At 48.0% G+C, this 11,466-nt stretch overlaps 1 protein-coding gene across 1 annotated transcript in view; it reads right to left on the reverse strand.

Moving 5' to 3' along the window:
* Nucleotides 1–251: 251 nt before the first annotated feature.
* The window catches only part of LOC101862306 (maternal protein pumilio), a gene marked incomplete at its 5' end in the record, with an annotated part of 11,602 nt that continues 387 nt past the window's right edge, over nucleotides 252–11,466 (reverse strand). Inside the window, 8 exon segments of the mRNA XM_035972636.1 lie at nucleotides 252–3,120; nucleotides 4,613–5,026; nucleotides 5,400–5,765; nucleotides 6,232–6,429; nucleotides 6,732–7,856; nucleotides 8,432–8,652; nucleotides 9,313–9,436; nucleotides 10,861–10,985. Coding sequence (XP_035828529.1) covers nucleotides 745–3,120; nucleotides 4,613–5,026; nucleotides 5,400–5,765; nucleotides 6,232–6,429; nucleotides 6,732–7,856; nucleotides 8,432–8,652; nucleotides 9,313–9,436; nucleotides 10,861–10,985 — 4,949 coding nt within the window.

The raw sequence follows: 11,466 nt of genomic DNA on the forward strand, positions 1-11,466 counted from the left end.
ACCGGATAACATTGCAATCACTATGCGAATTCATCTCATCGTGCGCGACCGGTCCCACTGTAGGAAAATAATGAGACACTGTCACCACATATAAAAAACCCAAGATCCACCGTCTTTTCCCCACGAGCAGATATTTGCGAGCTGGCGTATACGTATATCTTGGTCCATCAACACTTGCGTTATCCATATCACTTTACATCTAAAAGATGACGATTATCTTCAAAGGGGGGGGTAGTAATTAGTATCATCTCTTTTTTTCTTTTCCCCCACACATCTCTTTCTTTCTCACTCTCAGTATATAAATGTTGTCACATCCAAAAGATGACGATAGCCTTTGAAAGGGCAGTATCATCTTTCTTTTTCCTCATTTACGTCTTTCTCTTTTCTCAGAAAACAAAAAATGTTCTTTTTATTTTCTTTTCCACTGAAGACTGTACATTAACGTGATTGATGATCCAGAACATCTGGTGAAGAAGTAAGTATGCTCGTTATGGCTTTTGGCAACAATTCAAACAGGACGATATGAACAAGTGTATACGCTAGGGCAGAATGACAACACATTGGAGTGTCTTCTGCGCGATCTAAGATTTAAAAAAAAAAAATACATGCATTGAAACAACAGCATGAAACAAGAGTCTACCTCCAGGGTTAAGACTTCGTATGATGAAGTGATATTTAAGTAATTCCAACAAACTGCAGTTCAAGTCCGAAGCTTGCCCACCAATGACGGACGAGGGGTTAGGGTCATGTGACATCCATCTGCTCCTCCCCCAGGTAGCCCCACCCACTGGCCGGGACATCGCAACGATCAACGATGTCGTCCAGTAGCGGCGTGGGTACAAACCCGTTTGCTCCGTGAATCAGCTGTGATGGCGATGATGATGGCGGGTGAGAGGAGATCAGTGTGGCACAGTCCTGGTATCCGGACGCCTCGTCGAGGGGAGGCAACTCCGCTGTTGTTATCGCAGATAGTGAAGGACTTAAGGGGCGACCGGGTGGTGTTGGAGACAAGGAGGGAGGTATGAGCTGCGGCGAATATGACAGGTGATCTGACAGAAGGGCAGGGCTAGAGGCGGGGCTTAGAGGTGCTGATGTAGCATGACAAGTCAGACTCGAAGGGGAAGGGCAAGGAGGAGGAACGGCGGAGGAGGTGGAGGAGGGGGAGGACGAGGAGGAAGGATGGCAGGAGGACAACACCTGATGTTGATATGAGGCAGAGGGGGAGGGGGTGGGGGAAGAAGAGGGAGAGGAGGGAGATGAGGAGGGTGGAGGGAAAACACCAGAGGTCAATAAGGTCATGCTGTTCTGGTCCTGAAATGGGTGGACTGCCATAAACACGCCTGTGCGTCGATGCCACTGACCCAGACCCGTAGCACCCTCCGCCACAGAGGTCATGAGAGGGATGTCTGACATCTGACCATCCACTGATACAGCGGCAGACGATGAGGGCGACGTCGACGACGAAGGGTGCGGCGCCAAAACACACCCACCACCACTGCTGCTGTCATTGCCGTGGTGACGGGAGGACGTCTGGGACTGCGATGAATCCTCAGCCATGATTGTGTCCAATTCGTTGTTCACGCCCCCAACCTGCACGGGAAGCTGTTGTTGAGGATGATGATGATGATGAGGATGAAAATTTACGTCAGTCGTCTGCGCAGCAGAAGACAATCCCGATGGCACGAAAACCGCACCCTGCTGCTGCTGTTGCTGCTGCTGGGGAGAGAACAGATGATGTCCCACATGTAGACCTTGACCAGCGAAACCTAGCGGGAGTCCCGTCTGACCACCACCCATTACGACACACGGACCCACCGAATCTTGAGGTCCTGCAATTCGGCCCACATCTGGGCCCAAACCGGCAAACCCTCCGGCTCCCACGTGGTGGTGGTGGGTTAGCCCCTGACTGACTGCCACGAGACCTTCATCTTTCCCTGGCGACTCACCCACAGCTACGGGCAGATTCTGATGGTGGTGGGTGGGGGCTGAAAGGGCAGAGGTTGCAGCAAAGGTTCTGTTATTGCTTTCAAGGCAAACCGAACTGGTGTTGTCGTTATTGCTTCCACATCCGGCTACGTTCAGCGGTAAAGATTGATCCATTTTGCTCGAGAAAACCTGAGCGGGATTGAGTCGCTGCTGCTGCTGGCTGAATGGATCCAGTGGGCTGTCGGCAGTCACGGTAGGATCTTGTTTGGGGAAGATGGGGATCCCACTGGAAGCCATGTCCATCTGGTAGCCGCCCATACCCTGGTGAGCGAGACCGGCGAAACCACCTGCGCCAACGGCAATTCTGCCCATCTCAAAAGGAGAAGGGGAGGCGACCAAGCTGTGCAGCTGCTCACCAAATGGCTGCTGGGAGAAAGACGACATGGCCAGACGCTGCTCAAACAGGCTGGGGAACAGCTCTTGAGGCTGCTGCTGTTGCTGTTGTGCACAGCTTCCCGCAACTGCTCCACCGATGGATCCTGAAATTGCAAGGCCTTGCAGAGTACTATCTCCTGGGAACAACGGAGACCCTTGCTGTTGTTGCTGCTGCTGCTGTGGCAACATCTCGTAACACGCTGAGCCGAAACCTAAAGCAGTAGAGTTTGAGCCTTCTGAATTCAAACCCGAATGAGAGTGAGCCGACTGGCCATCGTTTACCCCGCCCAGTGGCAGCTCACCGCTGGTCTGTACGTAAACCTCCGGACACACAACATTCGGCGTCGGCTGCGCGGGCTGGGGCTGACCCAACATCTGCGGCGACGACTGGGCCACAACACCAGGGGGGGCTGCCTGCAGGACACTGCTGTCCACTCCAAAGAAATTGGGCTGACAGCCGGAGCCAGTAGAGACTAGGATCTGGGCACCCGTTACATCGGAGAGGCTGGGCCTAGGAGAGCTGGCATTTGGCTGACAGCCAGATGTGCTCTGAGAGGGGAGAAGGGGGGCGGAGACTAGATTCAAATTGACCGATGGTCCCAACTCCCCTTGCTGGTGCACCATTGGCTCCTGCTGTTGCTGTTGATGTTGTGGTTGTTGCTGCTGCTGCTGTGCTAACAACTGCATCTGCGCCACCCCTGTGGGCGTCTGACCCATCACTTGGCTGAGGTAGGCGGGGGCCAGTAATGATGGGGCTACCTGAGAACGAGACAGAACAAGCCATTGTTCATTTGTTTGTTTGTTTGTTTGTTTGCGTGCTTGGTTGTTTGCATGTTTGATTGTTTGTAAGTGTATGTTCTTTGTTGGCATGTATGTTCTTTTGTTTGTTCTTATGTTCTGCTTGTTTATATGTTTGTATGTTTGATTGTTTGTAAGTGTATGTTCTTTGTTGGCATGTATGTTCTTTTGTTTGTTCTTATGTTCTGCTTGTTTATATGTTTGTATGTTTGTATGCAGTGAATAATCTAGAAGCACAATTGTATGTGGTGGAATCAGGCTCTCGTCAATATTTGGGCATGTAGAGTTCTTTCTATCATCTTAAAGCTTGTTCATTGGTCTTGCTTAGGACGAAAAAATACCCATTTATCTTGAATAGAAGTTGAGATATTTGTGAATGAAGAAGGTAGGGGTCACAGGTTAAATAAGAGAGGAAATGGCCGCGAAAGAGTTTTTTCCTTAGCTTGAGAATTCATGGAAACTGAAAATTTACATTTTGTGTGCCTTTAATCCATGTTTTTCAGTAAAATCCACACAGAAATATGTTCTTTAATGGGCATGAAAGGTGTTGAGTCAAAAAAGCAAAAATTCGATAAAAATTAATACCGGCGGAAAAATGCCACTTTTCTTCACTTTAATTATTTTGACGAGCGCCTGATTTCACCACACTGCCTCACAATTTCTGTGCCATTGATGTCTTTTTCTCCCTCAATTTTCCAATTCTCTTCGTCTTTGCCTTCAACTTTCTCCCTCTTTTCTTGCCTCTTTCCCTCCCCTCTCTTTCTCTACTTCTATCCTTATCTCCCACAAACCCTCCCCTCTCCCCATTATTTACACTTCCTTCTTTCTTTTTCCGTTTCTTTCTCTCCCATCGCCTCTTTCTCTCCCATCGCCTCTTTCTCTCTCTCTTCCCCATCACTCAGTGTCCTTTCCTCACTCTTCCACAAATCCCCTATCCCCATCTCCCTCTATTACTTGCTCCCTTTTCTCGGTTACCTTATCAAATCTCTCCCAGTGGGTGGTTGGCGGGCGCTCTGGTGTGGTTTGCTCCTTCTTTCCTATCAAACATCTATCGTCTTTATCTCCCCCTCCTTCTGTTTTATGTTTGTTAGTCCCTTTGTAGCACCTCTAATCTTCTGGCACTCATATTCATGACCTTATGCAGTAGCGAGCGCCGTAAAACCTGTACTAAAAAACTAAAGCAAAATCTCTCCCAATCTCTCTGTTCTTCCCTTCCCTCACCCTTTCACAAACAACCCCCCCCATTTCTCCAACTACCACAGAAAAACAAAAACAACCCAACCCCCCCCTCCCCCCGTCCTACCAACACAAAAACCCCCCTGATCCAAGCATCAAAACACATTCCCATCACCCCCCCTCCCAAACTTTGTCATACGCATCTTTGCGTAGTGCCTGACCAAGGGAGAATAAAAACCACAAACTCAACGACAAAGGATCCCCAAAATACTCCTACCTGTGAGATGGGTGTGTGGTGAGCTCCCGCGGCGACCCCCGTGACCCCGGCCACCGCCGGCGACACCTGAGCCACCAGATGCATCTGCTGGAACTGCTGCGCCAGCTGGCCATGCTTCTGGAACGTTTGCCTCTTCTGCTGCAGTCGCAGCTGGTTCGGGGACGAACCGCTGACCACACCAGCACCGGTCACACCCACACCAGTCAGCCCTCCGGCCGCTCCACTGGTCAGTCCTCCGGTCACTCCAGCCCCAGACTCGGTCCCCATCCCGCTACTGACACCGACGCCTCCACCAACACCACCTCCAGCCCCCACTGGGCTCATGACTGCTTCGTGGGTAGGGGAAGAGCCTGATAGGTCCTGGTTCGAGTCCACTCTTTCCTGGCTGCTGGCTTTGACCAGATGTTCCTCTACCTATAGGGGCGTGAAAAAACAAGTAGTAAGAGTTTTACGGCACTTGCAAAACAATAGGTCATATAAGTGCTGCAGATTAAAAATGTTACAAGAGAGAAAAAAACACAAAACAGGAGGAGAGATGACGATAGATATTTGATAGGAAAGAAGGAACAAACCACACCAGAGCACCCACCAAATAGAAAAAAAAGGAAATGATGAACAAAAAAAAAGGGGGATGGAAATTGCCCCCCGCAGTCAACAACTGACAATGATCATAACAACTGACCCGTATGGCCTGTTTGAGGGCCAACAACCGCTGCGGCGGTATATCAAACGTCTCTGTCAACAACAACAACAACATCACCACCATCACAACATCACAACAACTGACCCGTATGGCCTGTTTGAGGGCCAACAACCGCTGCGGCTGTATATCAAACGTCTCTGAGGGCAGCGACATCCTCTTCATGAGCGGCCGCCTCCTCTGACTAGTGGGCTCGTCCAATGACCACTGACGGAAGCCGTGATGCGGCGCTGACAGCTTGCGGTGAGGGGGAGGCAACTTGCTGGCCGGTGACAGAACCACGCTGCTGCTGCTGTTGTTGCTGTTGCTGCTTCCCGTGGGGCTGTTGTCTCCGCTGGAGAGGAGGACAGCGCTGTTGTTGCTGTTGGCTGACGGGACCACTGAGATGTTGAGGGCGGGGGTGGGGCTGTTCGGGCTCTCCTCGCACGCCGACGATGATGAACTGTACATGTTCTGTGTAACGTGGGGAAACGGAATTGAAAGAGTTTTATAGCACTTGCAACACAATAAGAGTAAGACAGAAACAACAGAGAGAAAGAAAACAAGTAGGACTTACAATTGCCACCCTCCAACCACCCACATTCTTCTTGTCCCTAAAGGCAAATGTATTCTACTGTAGCACTCCCTGGGTACTCGTACTCTCCACCCTTTGTCTATCTTGCTCTTTGTCCCTCTTCATCTCTCTGTCTATCTCTGTCTTTCTGTTGGTCTCCCTCTATCTGTCTACTCTCTATTTCTCCCCCCCACCCCCCACCCCCTCGGCCTCTCCCCTCACCTGTAACTGATGATGCTCCTGCCCCAGTTCCAACATGCCCTGTGCCCTCATGCTCTCCTTCTCTCTCTCTCCCCTCCCCCCTCGCCTCCCCACCACCTCTCTCTCTCTCCCCTCCTCCCTCTCTCTTTCTCTCCCCTCCCTCACCTGTAACTGATGATGTTCCTGCCTCAGCTCCAGCATGCCCTGCGCCCTCATGCTCTCCTTTAGTTTCTGCTTGAACGCAATAATCCCCTGAGTGACCAGACCGTCCGACGCCCTCCGACCTTCACGGAAGTTGACCGGTGACCTTGTCTGAGCTCGATCCTGCAGCATTTCCTCTGGCTGAGGTAGCTCAGGATTCACCTGGACAAAAAATTTCATTTTTCACAAGATTATGAAACAATATCAAATAAATATTTAAACTACATGTTGAAAGCTATTTAAGAATACTATATTACCTTATTTGAATTTAATGTTGAAAGTTATTTTAAAACATTATATTATCATCTGGTTTGAATTTAATGTTGAAGGTCATTTCAAAACGTTTTATCATCACCCTGAGATCAGGGGTGAGGCTGAAAGACAACAGTAAGAAGGAATCAGGAGTGGCAGTAGGAAGTGCACGAGTGTGAGCATGTACTATACCAGCAAACATTATAATGTACCTGCAGGAACTGGGGCCCGCTCATCCCGCCCATGTCTGGGTGAAGCGACACGGGACCCATGCCGCCCGACGGCCCGCTGATGGAGTAACGGGTGTGTCGCGGGTTGCCCACCACGCTCACGTTGGTCAGGTGGGACAGAAGCATGGGGTTCAGCGTGAGCATGGGGCCTGCCGACCCCTGCTCTGACCCACCACCACCAGCGGCGGGATTAAAGCCGTCTTGATGGGACATCCCACCACCACCACCAGCCAGCCCACCGGCACTGCGGTTGTTGTTGTAGCTGCCCCCACCAGCGAGGAGGGCGTCTCTGGCCAGGGCAAACCCGGAGGTCACCGGACGGGACAGCGGCCCGCGGTGGGGCAGTGGCGGGGATGATGTTGACGAAGACATGGGGGTCATCCCCGCCAGCTGCTGCTGCTGATGAAGATACTGATGATGAAGATGTTGCTGTTGCTGCTGCTGTTGTTGTTGTTGTTGTGAGGCTGGCGGCGGGCAAGGGGTGGACATATCGACGCCCAGACTAGAATCGAAACTGGTGCACGGTGAGAGTGTCACGCTATTCCCGCTCTGCGTGTGAATCGAGTCCAGCATGCCCGAGCGTGGGCTGAAACCAGAGAAAGACCCACCGGCCCGCGGTGGATAGCCCCCGCACCCTCCCAACAAAGAATCGGCGTCGGAGTCGCGCCGGTCCATGATATCGACCTCCACTCCCTCGTCGATTGACGTCGTAATGACGCTGCCTGCCGCCGAGCCCGCGCCTGGCCCGCCGGGAGCCAAGGGTTGTGGCTTGGGGAAGGGCTGCGGGAGGACTTCGCTCATACAGTGGGGCACGCTGGGAGGGGGCGGGACCACGTCCACCTCGGAGAGGGGGTAACCTCTGTGCACCAACACCGTCCCGACCCCCGGCGCGTCCATGGTACGGGAGAAGCCTGCGTGCTTTGTTGTGCCGATCAGTGGCCGGCCCGCCAGATTCTGCAGCATGGCTTGTTCGGCGATGGTGCTGGGCCGTCTGCGGCGTGCATCCACTCGTGTGTCTGTTGGGAAACTGCTGCGGTGGTGTCGGAGCCGGTCCAGGAGAAGGTAGTATATGGCAGTGTAGTGGTCGTACGCGTCTTTGCGTAGTGCCTGATCAAGGGGAAAAACAACAAAAACAAAAAGTAGACAACACTTGCAACATAAAGAATATTATCCTGATCTTTCCTCATCATCAATCTGTTCAAGCTCTCTAGGGTCTGCCCAGGTAGTGCATAGAGCTTGCTACCGAGCAGGGATATGTCAAATACATTTGTGAGGCGCGCTGACAATGTGAGTTACTTCTCGCAATCCACATATGGTGATATTGGCCAAAAATCAGCACTAGGGTCCAATTTGTAGAATATCTATTGATGCCATGTTCTTTAAGTATTACATGCCTTTTATTATTTCATACTTATAAATTGTAAAAAATTCACCAGTATCAATTTCTGTAAGGCCTAAATTCGAGAAGCGACTCATTTGGTCAGCACACTTCATATTTTATCACTTAATATTAACTCAGAGGCAAAAACAAAACATGAATCTCTAGACAAATACACCGACTGACCTCCATAGTCTTCTTATGGTCTATGCCCAGAGTCTAAAGTTCTTAATTGTCACCTAAAAGGACAGTCAACGCCGGCAAAAATAAAACACCGACTCCCAACAAACACACACCGACTGACCTCCATAGTTTTCTTCTGGTCTATGCCCAGGCTCTGCATGATGCGGAGAATCTGCTCGTTGAACTCCCCGACCTTTGCATTGTAGCCGACGATGGGGGACGGGGGAGCAGAGCGGGGGTACCCCCCGTCTATCTGCATCCAGCGGTGGGAGCGGATTTGTGTCATGGAGTAGCGCTTGCTGGGCTCTAGCACCAGCATCCTGCGTATCAAATGTTCACACTCTGTGGGGGATGGGAGGAGGGGGGTGGGAGGGAAAGTGAGTGTGGGGAGACACAAACACAGAATATATATATGGAGAAATATACAGAAATACATGTATGCATGCACACATACACGCAAAACACATACATATCCACAATATCAAATACTCCCCCAGCCCTTTCACCTTTGTCCCATTTGCCTCAAAACAGCCTTCAGTAAGTAAAAAGAACCTTTAAAACTTAACGAATGCAGCTTTCAATTGATACAAAATATGCTCATATCTTTGAAATGACCCATCTGCACCTAGAGTCCCTTTAACATTTTGCAATCACTTGCCGCAATAATGTGACAGTGAAAATGATCCGTTCCGGTCATTTGGTGCAGTTCTGCGACAGGCCCGAGAAATCTGCTGCAGTTACTCTCCTGGCCAGGTGACCAGATGGGGTACTTTATACTATTGGCTGTGTGACTGAAGCGTTAAATCCATTTCTATGCCCTTCAAAATCACCATCTTGAATTTAAAAAGGCCATATTTTACTTTGTTTTTAACTTCACCGATCGATCTAGCGGCCATCTTAGTTCTAGCCCTTCACCCTGGAAAAAGGTCCTAAAAATATCCTTTTGAACCAACCTTCTTATTTACATGTAAAAGGGAGGCGTAAAATTCTAACAGAACTCACCCGAAGACATGAAATATGGGATCCGGAACCTGCCGGAGAGGACTCGATCCCGCAGCACCTGGAGATTGGGCCCGTCAAACGGAAGAGCTCCACACACCAGCACATACAGTACCACACCCAGACTCTGTGGAGGAGGGGGGGGGAAGGAAGAAATGAAGAAATAGTAAACTCAATGATCATTTACTTGTCACCTTTTGTTTATGAATAAACATGTTTATCGACACAATTTAGGTAATTTAAGAGGCAGGCTTCTGACTTTGCCTATCAGGCCAACCAGGGCAGAGAAAAAAAACAAAAACAACAACAACAAAAACGCAAAGGAAAATGAACAAATAAATATAAGGAAGAAACAAATAACGAAAAAATAAACAATAGCGTGAAACAAATATTTTAAAAAACATTACTTTAAAAAAGAAATGATTAAGGAAAAGAATTAATTAAAATATAAATAATTAAAGGAACACATGATTAAAGAAAAAAAGACTGAAGAAACAAAATAATTGAAGAAACTAATGATGAATAAAAACAAACAAATATCAAACAGCTGACTAATCATTTTCTGTAAATAAAGGTTTGGAGAACAATTAAATGCACCACAAAAGAAAAAGAAAACAGATTAAAAACAAAATAATGAATTAATTCAATACAGACCGGATTAATGGACAAATAAATTAATTCATTATTTTACATAGAAGTCGTGAGATGAGATGTCTGGATAAAAAAAAATATTAGTCAACGAAATTGCGACTGAGAAACAGATTGAACGAGACAACAGATGAGAACATGAAAACGTAAATAAACAAGCAAACTAATTCTTGAATGAACTTAAGAATGGAATGAATGAAAAAAATAGGGATAAGGAAATGAACAAAAGATTGACAAACCGGAAGAAATACAGACTCAAATGAATTGAATACAAAATGAAAGTATCAATGACAAGGCAAAATGAGATAAGATATGGATTCATAGATTTCCACAAAGAAAATCTTGTTGTGGCAAGGTAATTACATACATACACATGCACGTATAAATACATACTCTCTCTCATCCCCCCCCGCCCTACCCAACACACTCACACACAGACGCTCTCACATTTGAACAGTGAATTGCCATCGGCTGGACATACAAATAAGGTTATTCCAGTACACCTAACGATGACTGAATAGCTCTTATTGATGACGGAATTAATGAATTTCTATACCTGTTGCTTCTTGAATTTGAAAAAATAAAGAATGAACGTATAAATGAATGAATAAAGTGAGGCGTGCTGACAAAATGAGTCACTTCTCGCAATCCACAAATGGAGATATTGGCCAAAACTCGACACTAAATTCGAATTTGCAGAGTTTCTATTGATACCATATTCTTTCAGTATAACATTCTTTTTATTATTTCATACTTATGAATTGTAAAAACTTCACCTAAAAGCTTGGTGTGTCTATTGCTATCAGGCCTGAATCCAAGAAATAACTAATTTTGTCAGCACGCTTCACAGATATATAAATGAAAGAATGAATGAATAAATGAATGAAAGAAAGGTACACTCACCCAGATATCAATCTGCGGGCCCAGGTATTTCTTGCCCTCGTAGACTTCGGGAGCAGCATACGGCGGACTACCACACCATGTGGCCAGGAGCTGGTCAGGCTCGTAGAAGTTGCCGAAACCAAAGTCTGGATGGGTGAGAGGGAGAGAGATGTAGTTATAAATGTATATAAATATATACATATATACACACGCACACACACAGATTGAGAGAGACAGATAGAGAAACAAAGATATGATTTTCAGTTTCAGTTTGGTAAAAGTTTTACAGCACTTGAAACTGCATACGGTCATTTGAGCATGCACGGTGACATAGATCCAGAGACAAAAAGGAGAAAGAAAAGTAGACAGTCCAATCCCATAATTTAAGCTTCCTGTCCACCCCTCTCCCTCTCCCAAATCTGACCAGCAATCTTGATGTTTATGTTGGCGTCCACGAGCAGATTCTAAACCTTGAGTTGCCCCCCACCATCACACGCCTCTCCCCCCACCCTCCCGAACTGATCAGCAATCTGCAATCTTGATGTTCATGTTGGCGTCCATGAGAAACTACTCTGCCTTGAGTTGCCTCTCACATCAAGTTCTCTTTCTCCCTCTTCCCCTGCCTCC

Source organism: Aplysia californica, unplaced genomic scaffold (assembly GCF_000002075.1).
Source record: "Aplysia californica isolate F4 #8 unplaced genomic scaffold, AplCal3.0 scaffold00774, whole genome shotgun sequence".
Lineage (NCBI taxonomy): Eukaryota > Metazoa > Mollusca > Gastropoda > Aplysiida > Aplysiidae > Aplysia > Aplysia californica.